Source organism: Halichoeres trimaculatus, unplaced genomic scaffold (assembly GCF_033239565.1).
Source record: "Halichoeres trimaculatus isolate MK-OKI-2021-1 unplaced genomic scaffold, fHalTri1.1 fHalTri1_scaffold_12, whole genome shotgun sequence".
Lineage (NCBI taxonomy): Eukaryota > Metazoa > Chordata > Actinopteri > Labriformes > Labridae > Halichoeres > Halichoeres trimaculatus.
In genome coordinates this window covers 4,612,902-4,632,150 of record NW_027437190.1, presented here as the reverse complement: position 1 = coordinate 4,632,150, position 19,249 = coordinate 4,612,902, and the positions used below count along the sequence as shown (strand labels likewise).

General features: G+C 42.3%; 3 protein-coding genes across 3 annotated transcripts in view; 2 read left to right on the top strand and 1 right to left on the bottom strand.

Annotated features, from left to right (window-relative positions):
• The window catches only part of LOC141800381 (dolichyl-diphosphooligosaccharide--protein glycosyltransferase subunit STT3B-like), a 93,952-nt gene extending 85,597 nt beyond the window's left edge, over positions 1–8,355 (top strand). The window contains 5 exon segments of the mRNA XM_074682869.1: positions 1,236–1,407; positions 3,537–3,710; positions 3,808–3,921; positions 4,017–4,226; positions 5,588–8,355. Coding sequence (XP_074538970.1) covers positions 1,236–1,407; positions 3,537–3,710; positions 3,808–3,921; positions 4,017–4,226; positions 5,588–5,668 — 751 coding nt within the window. The 3' untranslated portion in view covers positions 5,669–8,355.
• A 1,103-nt stretch (positions 8,356–9,458) lies between these two features.
• kiaa1143 (KIAA1143 ortholog) lies at positions 9,459–13,673 on the bottom strand. The gene is made up of 3 exons (XM_074682870.1): positions 13,457–13,673; positions 11,533–11,689; positions 9,459–10,358 (listed from the first exon to the last, which is right to left on the bottom strand). The coding sequence occupies exons 1-3, from the start codon at positions 13,568–13,570 to the stop codon at positions 10,138–10,140; spliced, it is 492 nt and encodes a 163-aa protein (XP_074538971.1). The 5' UTR covers positions 13,571–13,673; the 3' UTR covers positions 9,459–10,137.
• A 557-nt stretch (positions 13,674–14,230) lies between these two features.
• On the top strand, positions 14,231–17,180 carry LOC141800296 (transmembrane protein 42-like). Its single transcript, XM_074682730.1, has 3 exons — positions 14,231–14,466; positions 16,031–16,177; positions 16,317–17,180. The coding sequence occupies exons 1-3, from the start codon at positions 14,305–14,307 to the stop codon at positions 16,458–16,460; spliced, it is 453 nt and encodes a 150-aa protein (XP_074538831.1). The 5' UTR covers positions 14,231–14,304; the 3' UTR covers positions 16,461–17,180.
• Positions 17,181–19,249: the final 2,069 nt, after the last annotated feature.

Genomic DNA, 19,249 nt, shown 5'->3' with positions numbered 1-19,249 from the left:
ACAGGTTTTAGTTAAAAAAACAAACGGAGTGAAAGAATAGAAAGAAGAAAGAATGAACAAATAGTTTCATCAACAAAGCTGGAGATGAAAATACAGACTTCTCAGATGAATCAACAAAAATCCATTTTTGTTTTCTTGATTGATCTTTAATCACTTGACAAATCTGGAATAAACACAACCCTGTGAAAAAGCAGCCACTGCTCTTCAGAAGAATCAGACCTGAAGGCTCAAACTTAGTGCTGATGCCACTCAACCAGGATTCAAACTCTGTTTAACCAACTCTGGTTATTCTGAAAATCTTTAAGCCCCCTTTCCACCAAGCGGTGCTGTATGGATCAGTTCAGTTTGGTACGGGCCACAGTGTACCCCGCTAATAAATCCAACCAAGAAGAAAAATGCAACACAGTTTCTTGCTGTTTCATGATGCTGTATCCAAACAAAAAGAAAGTTTTCTTCAGGAAGTCGACCCAAGATTTAAACAGGGTTTTGTGTTGTTTTTATTGCCACGTACAGGAAGTGATGATTCTTTCCACCAATGAACAGACTCCAGTGTTTCTAGCGCCACCTTCTGGGGTCTGATCAGTTTAGTCAGGCACCCCAACAGAAGGGTACCAAAAAGTAGGATGGTACAGGTTGGTAATTTGGAGACCTAACCCAGTTTTAGTCAAAGGAAACGCCACAAAACGCGAGCTGAACCAAACTAAACCACTTGGTGGAAACAGGACTTAAGGGTCAGAGTCAGTAAGGAAAGTGTCAGTAAGGCTCGGGTCTGATTCTGGTATCTGCTATTGGTCTGATGCTTACTCACAAAGATAGACAGGGCTGATCTGTTCACTCAGTTCTATGCAGGTTTGATACCTCACTGCTCCACTGCTGAGGTTCACAGCCACTCTGTGGTTCCTGTTAGTGTCAGAGATTTACTCACCACATTTATAATTCCATCAAAAAGTAATGATACGGTTTCAATATGTTCTTATTTGGTTTTAGTTTATCAGGTTAGAAAAGCCTGATGTTGCCAAAACACAAATCTAAGTCTCATCCTCTTGTAAAGAAGTAGAGAACAAAATAGTACTGGTATCAGATAGGCTCAGTATCTGTATTGGCTGACACCAAGGTCCGTGTAGTGGTGCCAGTTTGGGGGCTTAAAAAGTTGGATCGGACCATCCCTAAAAGTCAAAGAGTATTGATTTGTACTCAGTGTAAAGTCAGACTGACCCTGTCTCTCCCTCCACCAGTTCCCGTAACATCCTGGACGACTTCAGGGAGGCCTACTACTGGCTGAGGCAGAACACAGACGAGCACGCCAGAGTGATGTCATGGTGGGACTATGGCTACCAGATAGCAGGCATGGCGAACAGGACCACGCTGGTGGACAACAACACGTGGAACAACAGTCACATAGCTCTGGTGAGAGCTGCTGCACCTGAAACACTCACTCCTCCACACTTCTGGTTTCAGCGTCTGCTGAGAGGAGTGTTCAGCCAATGAGCAGTTTGAAGGTCCTCTGTTTTCTTTCCTGTTAGCTTACTTTGTCTAACTTCTGCTGCTCTCAGAGGTTCTCTCCTGCAAACAGCTGCCTGCTGCGAGGTATCAAAATGAGGCTCAGACTCCCTGAGAAGCTTCAGAGAGAAACCACACTTGTGATCTGATCATCCAGGAGGCGTGTTTATAACAGCCTCACAGATTCAGGAAATTATCCTCAGTAGGTGTTGACCTGCTTATTTACTTAATCGTTGGCTCCCCCTAGTGGACACAACACTACTCAGTGAGGAAAGTGAAATCACAGTTATGACAGTGGACTTTATATCATATATTAACGGTTGACTAAAAGAGGAGGTATTATGTTTGCTTGATCTTTATTCTGTCCCCCTGTTGTCCCCACAGTATTTTGTCTCAATTCACAGCTCAAAACAAAACATACTTTCTCTCTCTGGTGTTCAGAAAACCTTTTTTCAGCCCTGCTCTGTAAAACCCCTTTTCTTTGATTGGCCAGCCCTCTAGAGGTCTTTTGGGGGTGGAGCTGCAGCAGAATACCTGGGCCCATACGCACGTTCAGTCATTAAACAAACAGGACCATTAGCCTTAATGTACAGAACAACCCGATTAGCTTTAGCGTTAGCTGCATGCACGACTGCAAATAATTGTCCAGTTAACTAATTACACAATGGGAAGCGAGGCAGGTGCAGAACGTCATGTTGGGGGAACCTCCTTGAAAACCTTGTCTAACAATGTTGTATTGTGCCTGTCTACTCCAATGTGACTGAGGAGATCAAAGGAAACATTTTTCAGTGGAAGAAATAGAGATTTTATTACAAGCATATAGAACAAAGGGCTGTTATCAGCAGGTCACTCAGATCACAAAGAGAAAGGGAACATTTGGATAAAGATGTTGAACAGAGTGTGTGTGATGTTCAAGAGTGCACAGCAAAAACCTCAAAATAAAATCAGCAATATGAAAGCTGCTTTGAGGAACAAGCACGACAGCAATGCGTCAGTAACTCAGTGATGGCTGAAATACACCAGATGCGTCTGCTGCAGTCCACCTCTGCTCTGTCACAGATCCGGCAACAGATCAGATAGGTTTCCATCAAAGTCAGTGTGTCAACTTACTTACTGTCCTATTTTTGACGGACGCATAAATTCAGCGTAGGGAAGATCAAGCTGGACAGAAAGTCGTGACTGGGAACTACCTAGAAACACCTAGTTTCACTTGTCACTTTCAAAATCAAACAAACTGTGTCAAAATCAGGGTTGGGGTTGGGTTTTTCCCACAATCGGGGAGCAACATTAGAGAAGGCCCTGTCCCCCCTGAGCTTCTTCCTGGACCTCAGTACCTGCAGGAGCAGCTGGTCAGCTGACCTGAGGGACTGAGAGGGGGAGTAAGGCGGGGCAAGACCATTCAAACATTTAAAATCAAACATAAGAATTTTAAAATCAACTCTTAAAGTTACAGACAGCCAGTGAAGTGAAGCCAGCTCAACATGAATGAAGGGAGACTTATCAATGGAGTGGGAAGAGCAGGAACTCCTCGGTCTGTGACTCCAGCTGTCTGTCAGTCATACAGCTTGATGGACTGAACACACAGCTTGTGTGAGATGACAAACGGATTCAACATGCAACTGAATGGAGTCAGTCTGCAGACATATCTGGTGTATTTGAGGTGTAACTCTAAAAACAACTGTTTGACAAACTCATCATTTCACCACACACATCCTGGAAGGATCCAGAAGCAGAAAAGTGACGAGCGACTCAAACTAGCAAAACTGACAGCAGTGAACCTGGCTCCATTAACTTTAATGCTCTGTTTATCCGCAACAAGTGTTGCTCAAATGTGTTGGGTGTCAGTGAGTTTCCCTGTTGTAAAGTTTCAGCTTCAGCACGTTCATTCACCGCCTGTCACTGTGCTGTCTTCATGGCTCTGAGGTCACTGCTCTCCTCTCTATTAAATCAGTGAAGTATTGGTGAAGTCTGAAACATGTTTGGTTATTGATTAAACAGATTGTTAAACCGCAGACTGTGTCGCTGTGCTCCTGCAGGTTGGCAAAGCCATGTCGTCCAATGAGAGTGCAGCCTACGAAATCATGAGGTCACTCGACGTCGACTACGTCCTGATTATCTTTGGAGGTGTGATCGGCTACTCAGGTGACGACATCAACAAGTTCCTGTGGATGGTGCGCATTGCAGAGGGGGAGCACCCGCGGGACATCAGGGTGAGAGCGACATCACCCAGACTGTGTCATAGACACTTCGCTGAGTCACAGCGTGAACAGGATTCACTGACTTCCTCCTCCATCTGTCTCCTTCCAGGAAAGTGACTACTTCACCCCTCAGGGAGAGTTCAGAGTGGACAAAGCTGGCTCCCCGACCCTCCTCAACTGCCTTATGTACAAGATGTCTTACTACCGCTTTGGAGAGATGCAGGTGAGCCGTCATTTCTTGTGGTTACACTCAGAGTTCAGTCACTGCTTGTTTTCAGAGTGAGCTCGACATGAACTTCTTCATCTCTTTCTGAAAAGCTGGACTTCCGGACGCCACCAGGCTTCGACAGAACACGCAACGCTGAGATTGGAAACAAGGACATCAAGCTGAAGCACCTGGAGGAAGCCTTCACCTCGGAGCACTGGCTGGTCAGGATCTACAAGGTGAAGAAGCTGGAGAACAGAGACCGGGCAGAGCACAAGATGAGGAGCACTGACACCACTAAGCAGAAGTACACCTCCAAAAAGGTGAGCTGGGGTCCAGAGCAGCCACCTGAGTGTGACCGAGGGGAGGTTTATGTACGGTATATACTACAGAGCTGAAACAGAGCTTTTAAAACACACATCCCCATGACTGAATGTGAGCACACAATAAAGCCTTGTTTGCACCAAGCGGTCCGTATGGATTAGTACAGTTTGGTATGGGCTGGATCGGTAAAGTTTGATCCTGTTAACGTTTCCATCACAGACCGATGAAATCAAAGCTCACCTGTTCCCCAGGTGTCTCTGATCTCAGACGATCAGTGGTCAGTTTTCTGCAGTGTTATGTGCTGCGCACACATAAGCAAACTTTGCTTCTAACCGAGCAACATGTTCTCCATTAGGTGGTGATATGGGGAAAAAAAGTCAAAATATGTCTTTCGATCAGGATCTGGATTTGATCAGGGTTTTTTTTCAGATTCATACTATTTTCAACTGGAAACAACATTTTTAGACCAAAATATTTCTGATCCTGCATTCTGAACTACTTTTATGCTCCACTTTTTGCTTTTCTGCTCCATTTCATAGCGTTAACCTTCTTTTATGTCCTCTAATGTGTTTTTCTCTCATTTTCCCATCCTTAGAAATCCATTCATTTAAAAATGTCTGCTGTAATAGTTGTTGAGTGTCTGCAGAATGTACAGAACTTAAGCTTTAGACCAGCAGCCTATGAACAGGCTACATGAAGTTTAGTGAGACCTTACAGATAGACTTTGGTTTGTGACCTGACAGAAAATGTAAATTCATGTACATGTAGAGTCAATCTAGTACATTTTCAGTTCATTAATACATTTTAAGATTGGAACAGAACCTCAGGCCACGATTGGGCCGTGCTATGTCTGCTATCGTAGCTGCTCTGATTAGCTTCTCCACTCACTATTATCAACATGCAAAGTCACCTGTGCACTGGAGGCTCTGTGATTGGCTGAGGTAACCACAGCTACTCTCTGCCCAGAAATGTCCTGAAACAACCAAAACATCAACATCCAGGCAGAGGAGGGGGTTGAGGCAGACACTGACACACATGCATAGAGGCTCATAGGAGATGATTGAACAGAATTATTCCTGTAAATGTTGACAATTTGTTTTTTAGGAAATTCCTGCAGACTGTACCTTTAAAAACATAGTTGTCATCTGACTCGGGTTAACAGTAATAATAATATATTTTACTTATAATGTGCTTAACATCTGTCAACACGTGTCATAGAGGCAGCAGAGTTGAAAATGAATAAATGAAATATTTTAAAGCAGTGCAGTGAGAAAACAGGTTAGGAGATCAGTTAATCCAGTCAGCTGATCCATCAGGAATGAGTTTTCACTCCACTGTGTTCTCTGTGGTTCCTCTGCAGACTGCCAAGAGGAAGCGTGGATACATCAAGAACAAGCTGTCCCTGAAAAAGGGCAAGAAACTGACCAAGAAGTCTTTATAGAGCAGCCGGCACCAGCAGAGGCACATTGTGGACGGGAGGGAGAGAAAAACATAAAACTTACAACAAAAACAAGCAGCAACAGAAAAATCCACCAACCAAGATGAAGAGGAACACCTGAGTCCTCCAGCCCCTGTCACCTGGAGGTCCAGGCTGGACATGTTTCCATCCACCAGGAGAACCTCCTCTGACCCCTGCTGGGTCAGGGAGACTGAACAGGACACGTTGGCTCGTCTCAGATCCTCCCACACTGGTTTTAATCTGAGGAACTGTGACCTTTGACCCGCTTTTCTTTTTGTACTTGAATGTGATAGGAGACGGCGAGCGCGAGAGATTAGCTGTCCCTGACGCAGGGACACGGCTTCATGCAGTGCATCATTCAGATAGAGGTGACAGTGTTCCCCTGATGGAGCTGCTTCAGGTCCTGATGAGGGCTGAAAGTGATGGAAGAGCAGATCGTCAGTTTTTCTGTTACGCTGTGTTTGCTCGCCTCCTGCTTCTGTAGTCTCTGATGCTCAGATTGAAAGTCTGGATGTTTGGACTGTCTCTTCTTCTTTTTCATTTCTTCCTTCTTCCGCTCAGACAGGAGTGAGCTCACGTTTCAACACAGGGGAGCAGAGCTTTACGCTGCAGCTCAGACAGGACGCTTCATTTTAACACCAACCTGCAGCTGCTGAGAGGATCGTTCTGAGCCGCTCACTCGATGCTTTTATCTGAAGTTACTGCACAGAATTCAACAAGCCACCACGTCATTCAAGAGTTTTAACAAACCGACAAAACGTGCACTGATAACTCCATGTGATCCTGGTGAACTCACTCACCTCAGTGAAACACAAGGAGACCAAAGAGCTCAGCTTCTGTTTTTTCTCCAACCAACACAAAGTAAATCCCCCGTCGTCTTCTGTCTGTTAACCCTTACACTGCAAAAAAACTCTGATTTAATCAAGTGTTTTTGTCTTACTTTCAGTAAAAAATGTCTTTTTAGACTTAATATGAGCCACTTTCACCGACCAGTCCAGAAACATGTCGTATTTCAAGTCAGAGACAAAGACAAAAATGAGGTCTGAGTTGCTTGTTAAAGGTTAAAAAAATTGGCACATCTCTCTGCACAAGTGATGCAGACTTCACTGTTGTCTTTCTGTAAGTCGAAATCAGACCCTTTTTCTGGAGTGGTCGGTGAATGTGGCTTATATTAGGTCTGAGATATGACAAAAACACTTGATTAGATTTCACTTTATGCAGTTTGATAAGTAGTTATCACGATCAGACGGTTTAGTCAGGTTTGGCATCACCTCTGTTTAAGTTCAGCTGTAAACTGAAGGGCGTGCTGTGCCTTGAAGTGGAGTGGGATCTGTTCGAGGCAAATAAAAATCTCTGCATTGCTGAACTTTTTTTGTCTTGAGTGACTCCAGAGACTGAAAATCTAGCATCCTGTTTGTCACACTTGTGGAGAAATACAGGATCCTACATTTTCTATAAGTGGTTCAACTCCAGCCCCACCTCGACAGAAAAGTCAGCAACAATCCCCTCAGGAGTCAGATGGCGTCAGAAACACGCAGAGATATGTTATGAAGTTAAAAGTTGACCGTTAGCCACCATCAGCCTCCGCTCTGTCTGAGAGATGAAGTGAGGACTCTGCCGTTGAGAACTTAACCCACACTTTTAACTCCTTTAACCCACGTTTGAAGAAAGCAGAGTGATCACTGAAGGTGTGTGTGAGCTGTTCTGATCTGATCTGTGTCATTAATTTATTATCAAGCAGCTCAGGTTTCAGAACAGAGCCAGTCTTTGAATCACTCAATGATTATTGATGATTATTGGTGAATGAATAGAGTCAGTCCAGCTCTCTGTGACACATCAGTAACATCACCTCGCCACAGAGAACAGGACGTGTGACAAACTGCATGCTGGGACATGAAGCAGTCAGATGAATTTGTGTTTTTAATGATTACTGAGCGGCTGAAGTTTTGGAGGGAAAACTGAAAACTTGTGTGGTCTCTGTGTGCTGAGGGCTCCTGGGTTTGATCATTAGAGGCTTGTTTAAAGTCATGTCGTCATATCAAACGCTCGTTCAGAGGACCTGTCAGTCCAAACGCAGCGTGCTGAGTTCCTCCACTCAGCCGTCAGTCGGTGCGCGGTGTGTCCACCTGCTCTCCTCTAATCAGAAACTCCTCTGCAGCGTCTAAAATAAACGACTGTTCCTCCTGCACAGGTACAACAACAGCGTCTCACTCCCTCTGCCTCCAACAGCTACACCCTCATTCAGACGAAGGTCCTCTGAGCTGCCAGCAGGAGGCGCCGGAGGACACTTCTTCTTTTTCTTCCATTATTCACAAACCAATCTGCTCCCTCTGTGACAAATATCCGCTGTATCCTCCACGCTCAGAGATATTCAAAGAACCATTTTCCTGAGTCAGCAGTTCAGACGGAGCTGTATCAGATCCAGGCCTTAACTCAGACCCTGACAGTAATTCTTTCCTCCTCCAGAGTCCCACAGTCTGTGAGCGTATTTATTACATGGACGATGGAGGCTGCGCTGACTCGTGCAAACGCAGCGTCCTGAAAGGCTCCGTGAAAGGTTTTTATTTGGTTTTGATTTTTCTAAGTCAAGGTTTCTTCCATCAATTGTAATGATCTGGATGCAGCTGTGAGAATGAAACATGCCCTTTTGAATAAAGAGGTTGAAATAACTCTGTTTCTGCTCCTTTCTGTGCCCAGTTTGATTATTATTATTATTATGTACAGACTCATTTCCACATGTTACTGGGGTTAAACTAACTACAACCTGGGGCAAAAATGATGGCATCACGGGTTTGGGGTCATGTCTACCTGTGCTCTCAGGCCTGTAGACCGTGGAGAAACTGACACACACTCACAGAGACCAGATGGTTTTACAACAGTACATTTATTCCATTGTATGTTACATGTCACAGCCACAAACACTCAACAACTAAAAAAACATTTAAAAAACATCAAACTGCATTACCCAGAATGCATTGTTCTACATAAACGTGCAGCTCCTTAAGCCGAAGCTCGAGTTTATCATACATCCAATGCAGCATTGAATGCAGTCAGAGTTCTACGAGAAGCACCTCCACGTTACGAGCAAACACAGCGACAGGTCTGAGCTTTATGGAGACGAGGGGACAAAAACATCTGAACGAGTGTGTGCAGCTGGTTTCAGGATCTGAAGAGGTCATCTGGGACCTTTAAGTGTGCCATACACAGCTGAGTCTGATCAAAGTATTGCTTCACTGTTTCCTAAAATGAAAGGCACAAAAACTCAGAGCAGTTAGAGACGTCAGCTTCACGGCAGGTGATGAGAAAAGCTAAATCCCTGTCTGCTGTACAATGTTTCCTGAACTCATACTGAGGTCCATGGTGGTAAGCTGAACTTAAGTGTGTGTGTGTGTGTGTGTGTGTGTGTGTGTGTGTGTGTGTGTGTGTGTGTGTGTGTGTGTGTGTGTGTGTGTGTGTGTGAGATCAGTTACCTGTTTTGGACCTGGTCGCGCCTGACGTCCATGTATTGCGTTACATTGCATAGTTTGCTCAGAGTTCAACTCAAACCAGAGATGTGGAAAAGCTCTTTCTTTAACCAATCAGAGGATGGAAAGCGCATCACTATTTCTTGCTTTTTAAGGATTATCAGACAGAAGATTGACACAGCGAGGTCAGGAGATGCACATGAACTAAAGAGGGACATTTAAAAGGTGAAAGCAGATTCTGTTTGTTTGGGGTTCATTTTTTGTGTTTTTTTTGTTTGCAATTACATTTTGTCAGTGCACTGGGCTGAGTGCTTCTGTAGTTTCAGGTGTAGGTTCTAGTTTCCTAACTGTTTACACACAGAGTAAATTTTGTTTGAAATACACTGATACTCTGTTTTTTTTGGTCATTAAGACAAAAAGTTCAACAAATTATGAGTTTTAAATACTTCTAAAAGAATTCCCTCAAGTTTTTCTAACACCAACAGTATAACCTGATCATTACACATTATTCTGAAAGACTTCTATGGGCCTGTGTGACACTGTGGATGACAGAGGGGCTCACACTGATGGAAACACAGCAAGAGAAGGTTCAGTCAAGACGTCGGTGTTGGTCAGAGAATGAATCATTTCTTGGTCTGTTCAGCAGACGACCTGTCTGAGGGTTTCTGAGTGACACTTTGAGTCCCTGACTGTTTGTTCCTGTACAAAGCTGACGGCACTGAGAAAAAACACACTATTTCCTTTATACCAGTTCAGATGTTTGGATGGATTTGACTTTAAAGTTAGATAAAAAACACTCAGTTATAGAATATGCTCACTTTCTGTAATCAAAGGGTCACAACATGCAGAACAGACCCTGTCCTTAAAAATCAGCTTCTGAATGGAGGCGCTGCATCATAAGACGATCCAGGACGTGTTGGCTTTAACGTAATAACATCACTTTGATGGCTCTCAGTCACAGAGGGGGATAATGACAGTCTTTAACACTCATTCGTCGTCCTCCTCCTCTTCATCCCCTCCAAACGACAGAAGGCTGTTATTTTTCACTTTCTTTCCAGTCTCCTTCTTCATCTCCGCCTCCTCTTTCTCTCCTCCCTCACTCTTCTTCTTTTTGCTGGAGCTGGCCGTGATGCCCTGAAACTTGTCTGAGGAGGAGCGCTTGGCTGGTTTCTTGAACAGAATTTTACCATCAGGAGGAGGTCCATCACCTGTGGACAAACAAGTCATTCAGAGACATTCCTCAGGAGAGTAAAGTGTGAACAACTGAAAAACTTCAAAATAAGTAAAACCTCTGATTTAAATCATAATCATATTGCAGCTTTCCTTACAAGGTTCATCCTTTTCACACCGACCATTGGTCACCAGAAAGAGCCTTAAATTGGTACTCCGGTGTATCACAAGGTTTAGGGCAGAAATTACCCCTATAGCAGTGTTTTTGTGCAGCAGAAGCCCAGAGCGCACGCACCAAACACCCCCTCCCTGCTCCTCTGCCGGTTTCCTCTGCACTCAGACGGGGCCATATTTTACTTGACCAAAAACACAAACAAACTGACTCCCACCCAAAAAATCTGATAAGGGTCTGCATTCACGTTTTACTTAGAGAATTTTCAGCGTGTTACTTTCACACAAAAACACCGCTAAATAAGGCTCTAGTTCTCATTGTGTCCCTTCGTCCTGGCAGACTACCTGCGTTTGTTTATATCTGGCACGCTGCGCGTGGACTGATACACTAAGCGGCGAGCACCTCGTAGCCAGCTGTGACTCTGCAGCAGAGGTAGCAGAGAATTAGAGCCTTATTTAGCTGTGTTTTTGTGTGAAAGTAACGCGCTGAAAATTCTCTAAATAAAGTGTGAATGCTGACCGATATCAGATTTTTTTCGGTGGGAGTCCGTTTATTTGTGTTTTCTGTCAAGTAAAATATGCCCCGTCTGAGTGCAGAGGAAATCGGCAGAGGAGCAGGGAGGGGGTGTTTGGTGTTTGCGCCCTGTGGTTCTGCTGCACAAAAACACTGCTATAGGGGTAATTTCTGCCCTAAACCTTGTGATAGGACCCAACTTGTTCCATCCCGGAGTATCACTTTAAACTTTGATAATCAGACTTTGACAGTGGTCACATGTTTACTCAGAGGTGGGAGCAAACTTGGACTGTGAGGCCTAAAAAGGGAACAACATTCAACTATTGTTTCAGATTCCTTCTCACATAATGATTAATTTTTGTCACAGTTATAAAAGAAACTTTTATAATTGAGTGACTGATGCAGTCCGTGTGTCTCCAGCTCCAGGGAGTCCAATGCAGAAGAGTTTGGTGTGAGTATTAGTCATACAACTGATTGAGGACTTAAAGTCAGGATGTATGGATTCCTGAATACAGCCTCAGTCTTACCTTTCTCTGTGTCTCCTCCTCCTCCTCCTTGTATTTCACTCTTGAGCTTCTTCACCTCTTCTGCTGTGAGGTCTCCACCTTTCAGCACCACGACCTGAGGTAACTCATCCTCTCGATCACTCCCGCTGTCATCATCCAGTGTTGGCATCTCCTGGCGCTGACGTTGGACACACAGGCAGTTACTTTAACCCTTCGATTACTTTAAAATTCTTTCTGATAAAAACTGAAGGAGATGCTTCCAATTTGCTCTTATCATTGAATCTGAGCACAGATACAAAGTGCAGTATGACCAAATCAGACTCTAAACCAGCTGCTTAAACCTGTAAGAGGACAGGGTTTACTCACACCACAGAAGCTGCTCTCACAAAGGAGTGTCAGGGATGGGTATCTGTCACACTGAAACGATACGGTATAGATGCCGTGGTGGTCTCTAGGTGTTTATGTGGCAATAAATATTAATACTTATACTAATAGCTTATACTAATACTAATAAATATTAATAATAAAATCTTTTTAAATTTTACATATTCATTCTTCAACATTAACCCTACAGCGCTGTGTTCACGTCCAGCATGGAAAATCATCTACTCTTCTATACTCTTTCCCTCACAGTCACTAGGATGTGTTTAGGTACCTAAACATGGCACCTTTTGATTTTACATGAACCAGAGTCAGTACTGCAGACAGAGTTTGGTCGGAACCCTTAAATGTACCTAATCCGGTATCAATCCTTAGTATCACCTCATATGATGCTGTGGTACACAGCCTTTAGGAGTACTTCAAAAAAGCTGTGCAGGAGTTTTATCCCATACCATATCATGCTTCAGAGCTAGGGCTGAACAATTTTGGAAAATAATCCAATTGCGATTTTTTTGGAATATAGTGATTGCGATTTAGCATGCGATTTTGGGGGGGATGTATGTCTTCTTCATTATTCACTGAACACAAGTAATACTACATTCTGTAGTATGACCAACACAACAAAGGATATTGTCAACTTAAAAACAAGTCTTTCCTGAAGGCCAGGCCTACACGTTATGATGTAATGAGATGAATTGATATGAATAATGTTTTTTTAACTATTACAATCACAGTAGAATATTGACTGATTGATTTAAATTCAAGCCTTGTAGACTTTTAATAAAATTATCATTAATTTCCTTAAATAAAATCAGAGAAAGGAACAAAGTCTTGCAGAACAAGAGGCCAGGTATGAACAATAATCTGGAAAATCAATATGAATCCTCTCTTCTATGAATCTCACACTAAATAAAGTGCAGAAGTGTAAATAAAAACAAAGTTTTGGCACAAACACTGATTTATGTATACTTGGGGATTGCACTTTAAAATTGTTCTTCTTTTTTTTAATGGCAGCTTTTGCAATTTGAAAATTGCATTGTATTAAATTGCGATGTCGATTTAAATTCGATTAATTGTTCAGCCCTATTCAGAGCCAAGTTTGGTTATAAATCAAAATACTTTTGTATAATTCATGAAACAAGATAATTTATATCACTAACAGTAAGAACTTAGAACAGCTTTCATCTTACTTTGGAGGGTGTCTTTGAACTCAAAGGTATCTACTGGTAATTGGAGTTAAAAAGGATTGAACACTCCAACATAAATGTGTTTTCAGTGATTTACTAATATTTTCTCAATAATGTGAGATTATTCTCGTCCTCCGTCATAAAATATAAAACTCTAAAAACATTAGTTTTACTGATGTGCGAGCATCAACGAAGGTAATATTTATGGGCTAATACCTTTAAAACGAACACGAAATTAAGTATAGGTTAAGTAGGAACCTTCTTACTGAATGAACTCACTGAAGAAGCATGTCGATCCAGCTGAACCAATACATTGGAAACTAACTCGAGTAAATGCCCGAGCTACTGGCTAACACACACAGCTACACCATACGAACCTTGGTGTCGACAGTCGGTCCTTCTTTATAACCAACATCGTTTTTAAACTTCTTCAGGAAAGATGGCTCCGCTGGTTTCACCCACGTCACTCCGCTCGCCTTGTTTTTGTTCATGTTTCAAGAGTTCACGGAGAAAACCTATGAATGAAAGGCCTGCTCCAATGTTCCTACAATACCACCAAAACACAACAGAGCCTGACGTTGTAAAGATGCGCCGCTGCAAGGCACGTGACTCCGGGGCCCGTTATGATTGGTCAACAAACGGGAAATTGAATTTTAAAAATAAAAGTTCTGGGATTCTGGCACTAATACCAAAGTTTTCTCATCTGGGATTTCTCCGTTGCTCAGAATAAAATCCAAGACCACCCGAAAATACTGTCTCACGCATTTAGGTGCATGTGTGTAAATCTCATTTTCCTGTTTTCTCTGTTTAACGCGTCTGTATTGTGTTACAACTGAATGTTTTAACTAAATGGAGAAATGTAAAATTACTGGCACAAACTGAACGTAGAGCTGTTGAAATATGAAAATCTGAATCAGCTTTATTGTTAGATATCTCAACAGCACTAACCATTAGACATCCAACTAATATGTTCAGGATTACATAAAACTACTATATAGTACATTATTTATATAAAGGTATAAACTTCATGCGAGGGCAATGAGCAGATGATGAAAAATAGTTTCGGAATAAGTATTAATTATTTGAAGCAGTCCAACTTGTAGTGACAGGAAAGCAAGCTTTTGTTCTGAAAGTCTCATCTATGGCTCACTTCCTTTTCCGCTTCACGCTTGATCCCGCAGTGTTACTTTCAGTGTGTTGTAGTTTGTCTGGCCCCCCTGCAGAGATGAAGTCGGGGTCTCTATTCGCGTTGATAGCTGGGTTGTTGGCAGCTGTTGCCTCTCTGTCCGCCAAGCTGTCCCTCGGAACTGACTACGTGAGAGACATGTGTGTGTCCGGGCTCAGCGGCTGGGAACACACACACGGAAGCACAGCTCTCTGTGACTGGGTGAGACTTTTATCTCTCTGTTTTTATCACTACTGTCATTTTTGTTCCTCAGTAAAACTGTAAAGTTACTCTTTGTTCCTCTGATTACACATGAGGGGAGTCCACATTATCTGTTCATCATTCTGCTTTAAATTCTGTTAATGCACCAGCAGGAGTCAGCTGTTTACATCACCAACTTATTAGTATAAGTTAGATTTCTCTAAAATCTATAGCTTTAGAAGAAATTTGGGGAAAAAAGAGAGTGATAAATTGGCTTTATTTATTTTGAATTTTATGTACACTATGTTCGACTGTAAATAACAGATAATATTACAGAAGAGACTTGGCATCAAAATGAGCTACTAAACAAAACCAATGTGTTCACAATTCATTAAGAAGTAACTGTATTTTAGGAAGTAGGTAAATAAACATTGCATTAAAATACCTGCAAGACAAACAGGAAGCAGCATTAATGTCAAACACATGGCACATACAGGGCATGCATGAAAAACAACGGGGAAAGCAAAGCATGCAAAGCACATGAGAAGATTCATGTGATATTGATTTTAGTAAAAGTTTCCAATGAGCTTCAGACATTACTAGTTATGTTTAAAGCCAGAGACAGCTTTACCAGAAAACCTACAAAAGCTATTTGTGTTTACCACAGAAGATCAAAATCATAGAAGAAAATTTGATTTCAAGCACCAAGTCGCTCGAGCTACTCTAAAGCAAATGTGTACTTTAGTTGTAGGTGTAAAAATATGGAATTTTCAATCACATGACTTAAAGGGTTGTGCAGAGACTCATCAATTAAAAAAAATGTATAAATGCAAAAAAATGAGTCAATACACACAAGAAAATTAAATTGGATGTGATGCATGTTTTGAGATTTAAATTTGAAAATTTTGGGGGGTTCTTTATTTTATTGTAGGCTATTTATTTGTATTTGTTTTGTTTGTATTTGTTTTTAAAATCAATGACGGGTTAATGTAGGCTGTTGAAATTCAACTGTATGTGATGTCAGACCATCTGTTCTTTTTTAAAAGTTGTTCAAGTGGGGGCAGACAAATATAAGAGACATTTCTCTTCACCCTGCTCCTTTCCTTTCATGAATGTGTTTGTTTTAGGGTGTAATGTGCACCTGTGTATGGATTTGGTTGTCAGCTTTCATTTATGGAACAAATGAACAAATAAATAATAAATGAATCATAAAGTGAGGTGTGCATTAGATAAGTGATGGAGCAAACCTGCAGAAAGCATGCAAGCAGTAGTGCCCCACGGTAAGAGAACAGTTAAACACATTTAACTGTGTGTATGCTGCACTTTTAAAGGTTATATTCACCGATTTGTGCTAAATGGTAAAACATTTTACATGTAGCAAGAACACATAAAAAGAAAGATGTGCATCAGGAAAAGTGAAGTTGTAAATGAGGACCCTCTTAATGAGAATAAGGAAACAGGTTCCTTCACAGATGTTAAAGTCATAGCCTGTAACTCAACAGTCACACAGCTTTAATTGCCTTATGATAAAAGATTTCTGCTCTCTGATGATGTCCTGTGTTCCTGTGGTTGTGTGTGTTTGTAGCTCCACATCCCTCTGCGGCTCCTGTGTGCCGTCCTGCTCTTCTCCTGTAACACCATCATGTGGACCTTCTTCTCCAAGGCTCTGCGTCTCTGCTCCTCCTCAGCCAGAGCCACAGTCACAACCACCGCGTCAAACTTCGTCTCCTCAGTAAGCTCCCCTCATGGCCTGTGTAGCTCTGATACTCGCCTGACACTGTTTCTCTTCCAACCACACTGCCCTGAGCAGGAAAAGTTCTCTGATGTGTGTTTAAATCATTGTTTCACTGAGGATCTGTTTGTGTGTCCAGGCCGTCCTGGGGAGGCTGATCTTTGGAGAGACCCACTCAGCTCTGTGGTGGGCAGGCATCTCTCTCACTCTGTGTGGACTTCTGGTCCTTCACAGATCCTCACCTCAGCCGGCCCCACATGAGGAGGGCAAGAAAGACACATGAGCCAGCTTTGGCTCATCACAAACATTTAGCGGCTGCTGTTCAGCCACAGTCACAGAGACAAAGACCTGTTTGACCCGAGGACACAGTGGAGCTTCTCTGGTGTTAATGTGACTCATGGAAAGGCAAACAAGGAGTCTAGACTTTGAACCAGGCTGTTAACATGTTCATCTCTGCTGTGAGGATCAGCTCTTTGAATGGGTGTGCATGGAGTGAAAATCAGAGCACTAAGAGTTTCACGCCAACAGACTAAAGAGGTTTATTTTGCACATTCCCAGGTAAAGTTTCTCTCTGAGCTAAAAATGGGTGCGTAAAAATGAAACAGTAGCGCATCCACAGAGTTCAGAGCAGGAATGAAAAAGAAAGAACAGAACTGAAGAGCAGAAAGCTGGAGGGGTTGTCAGGAGGAAAAGTGACAAAAGACAAAAAATTCAGTGATGTACATCAGAGAAAGTTCCTGGACCAGAGTCCAGGTCTGTACCTGACAGGATTAGAACATCATTCTTTAAATAGTGACATCAGCTGGACTTTGATTTGATGATTTTATGTTTTTTTTTACTTTCACTTTTTATCGAGTTGATGCCTTCTCCCCAGTTGGACTGTTTCAAGCTCTTCACATTCATCATGCTGCCATGAAAAAAATGTTGAAGATAAGTTGTCAAACATGAAGTTATTGTAAACATTTTGCTCATTTTTGCAAATAAAACTATCGTAGGATTTAAGAGAAGCACATCAGTGTCATTTTTTAGTCTACTTAAGACCCAAATCTGTCACCAAGTAGAAAGCCCTGTGTGTGTATGTTTAGTTATCCCTGCTTAATGCTCTCAGTGTTTCAAAGTGTCTTCACACCAGACACAGAACAGGAGCGTCAGATTTAATATGAGCGAGTCCGAAAGGGGTTTGTGAGGTTAAAACTGATGTTTTCAGGATGGATATAAACAGACACCACTTCAACGTCATAGATGGAAAAGGCAAAAACAGATGTGAACATCATGTCCCAGAGCAAAACCTGCTCAAAAACTGAATCCTTTGGCAAAAAGAAAGGTCTTTCAGAAAAGCAATGCAATAATTACTTACCCTGGTGACTAATTACATTTATGAAGGAGTAATTCTGTAAATAATTCAATCACTTTTTTGGGAAAGTAACGAGTAACTATAACTGATATCTTTTTTAAAGTAACTTGCCCAGCACTGCCTAGCACTAGCCCAAAGGCTTGCTCTATCTAGCACTACAGCTGTGGAGACAGATGGAGTAGTAAATGTTTTTATTGGAAACAAAGCAAAACACAGCGCTGTGCTATTAGTGTGTATTGGATATAATACTCAGTTTATGAACTTTAACTTATATTGGATTCAAACATTGATTGAATAAATGGGTTGCTATTTTTGGGATACAAGTCTTTGAATCTTGGGTATCACCTGGAGTGCCCTTGTGTACCTTCATTTGAGAACCACTGTGTTAAGATAACTGACCTCTTAACTTTAGTTATGTTTTTGTGTTGTTGGTTTTGCTAACTGTCAGACACTTACCAGCCAACGTAGCTCCTATATAATCTCAAATAGAGTTAAAAATTCTTCTTCGGACTTACAAAACTCTTAATGATAATGAACCATCCTATATCAACCCACCAACAGGCAGCAGCCCGTCCACAGGCCGTTTTAAATTATTCAAACCAAGTCTTGTAGATTCTGTGAGGTGTTTTAAATCTTCATCCATCCATCCATCCATCCATCCATCCATCCATCCATCCATCCATCCATCCATCCATCCATCCATCCATCCATCCATCAACCCACTTATCTCTTTTCCCTTAACCCACCCGTCCACTCATCCACCCACCCATCCATCCATCCATCCATCCATCCATCCATCCATCCATCCATCCATCCATCCATCCATCCATCCATCCATCCATCCATCAGTCAACCCACTCATCTCTTTTTCCTTAACCCATCTGTCCAGTTATCCATCCATCCACCCATCCATCCACCCATCCGTCTGTATATCCATCTGTCTATCCATCCATCCTCCAATCCACCCATCCATCCATCCATCCATCCATCCATCCATCCATCCATCCATCCATCCATCCGTCTGTCTATCCATCCGTCCTTCCATCCATCAACCCACTCATCTCTTTTCCCTTAACCCATCTGTCCAGTTATCAATTCATCTGTCCATCCATCCACCCATCCATCAACTCACACATCTCTTTACCCTTCACCCATCCATCCATCCATCCATCCATCCATCCATCCATTAACTCACACATCTCTTTACCTTTCACCCATCCATCCATCCATCCATCCATCCATCCATCAACCCACTCATCTCTTTACCCTTCACCCATCCATCCATCCATCCATCCATCCATCCATCCATCCATCCATCCATCCATCAACCCACTCATCTCTTTACCCTTCACCCATCCATCCATCAACCCACTCATCTCTTTACCCTTCACCCATCAATCCATCCATCCATCCATGCATCAATCCAAAACAACAGAAAAAAGACAGTGGTGATAACATTTCAGGAAGTCTGGTGAAGATCTCTTGCTGTTTTTAGAACAGACCGTTTTGGGCAGCTTTAGTTTCAGGACTTTTTTGTCCTGATTTGATGAGATTAGCTAAAATTGTCAGGCTAATCCTTCTCAAATCAAAGGTCAAAATGCAGAGTTTTCTTGTAAATAGCCTTAATATGTCATACGTCAGTCATTCAGTGGTCAAGCAGTTGCAGAATATAAAGTTCAAAGTGTTTGGTTAAGAAATAAATTTATTTCAGGATTTTA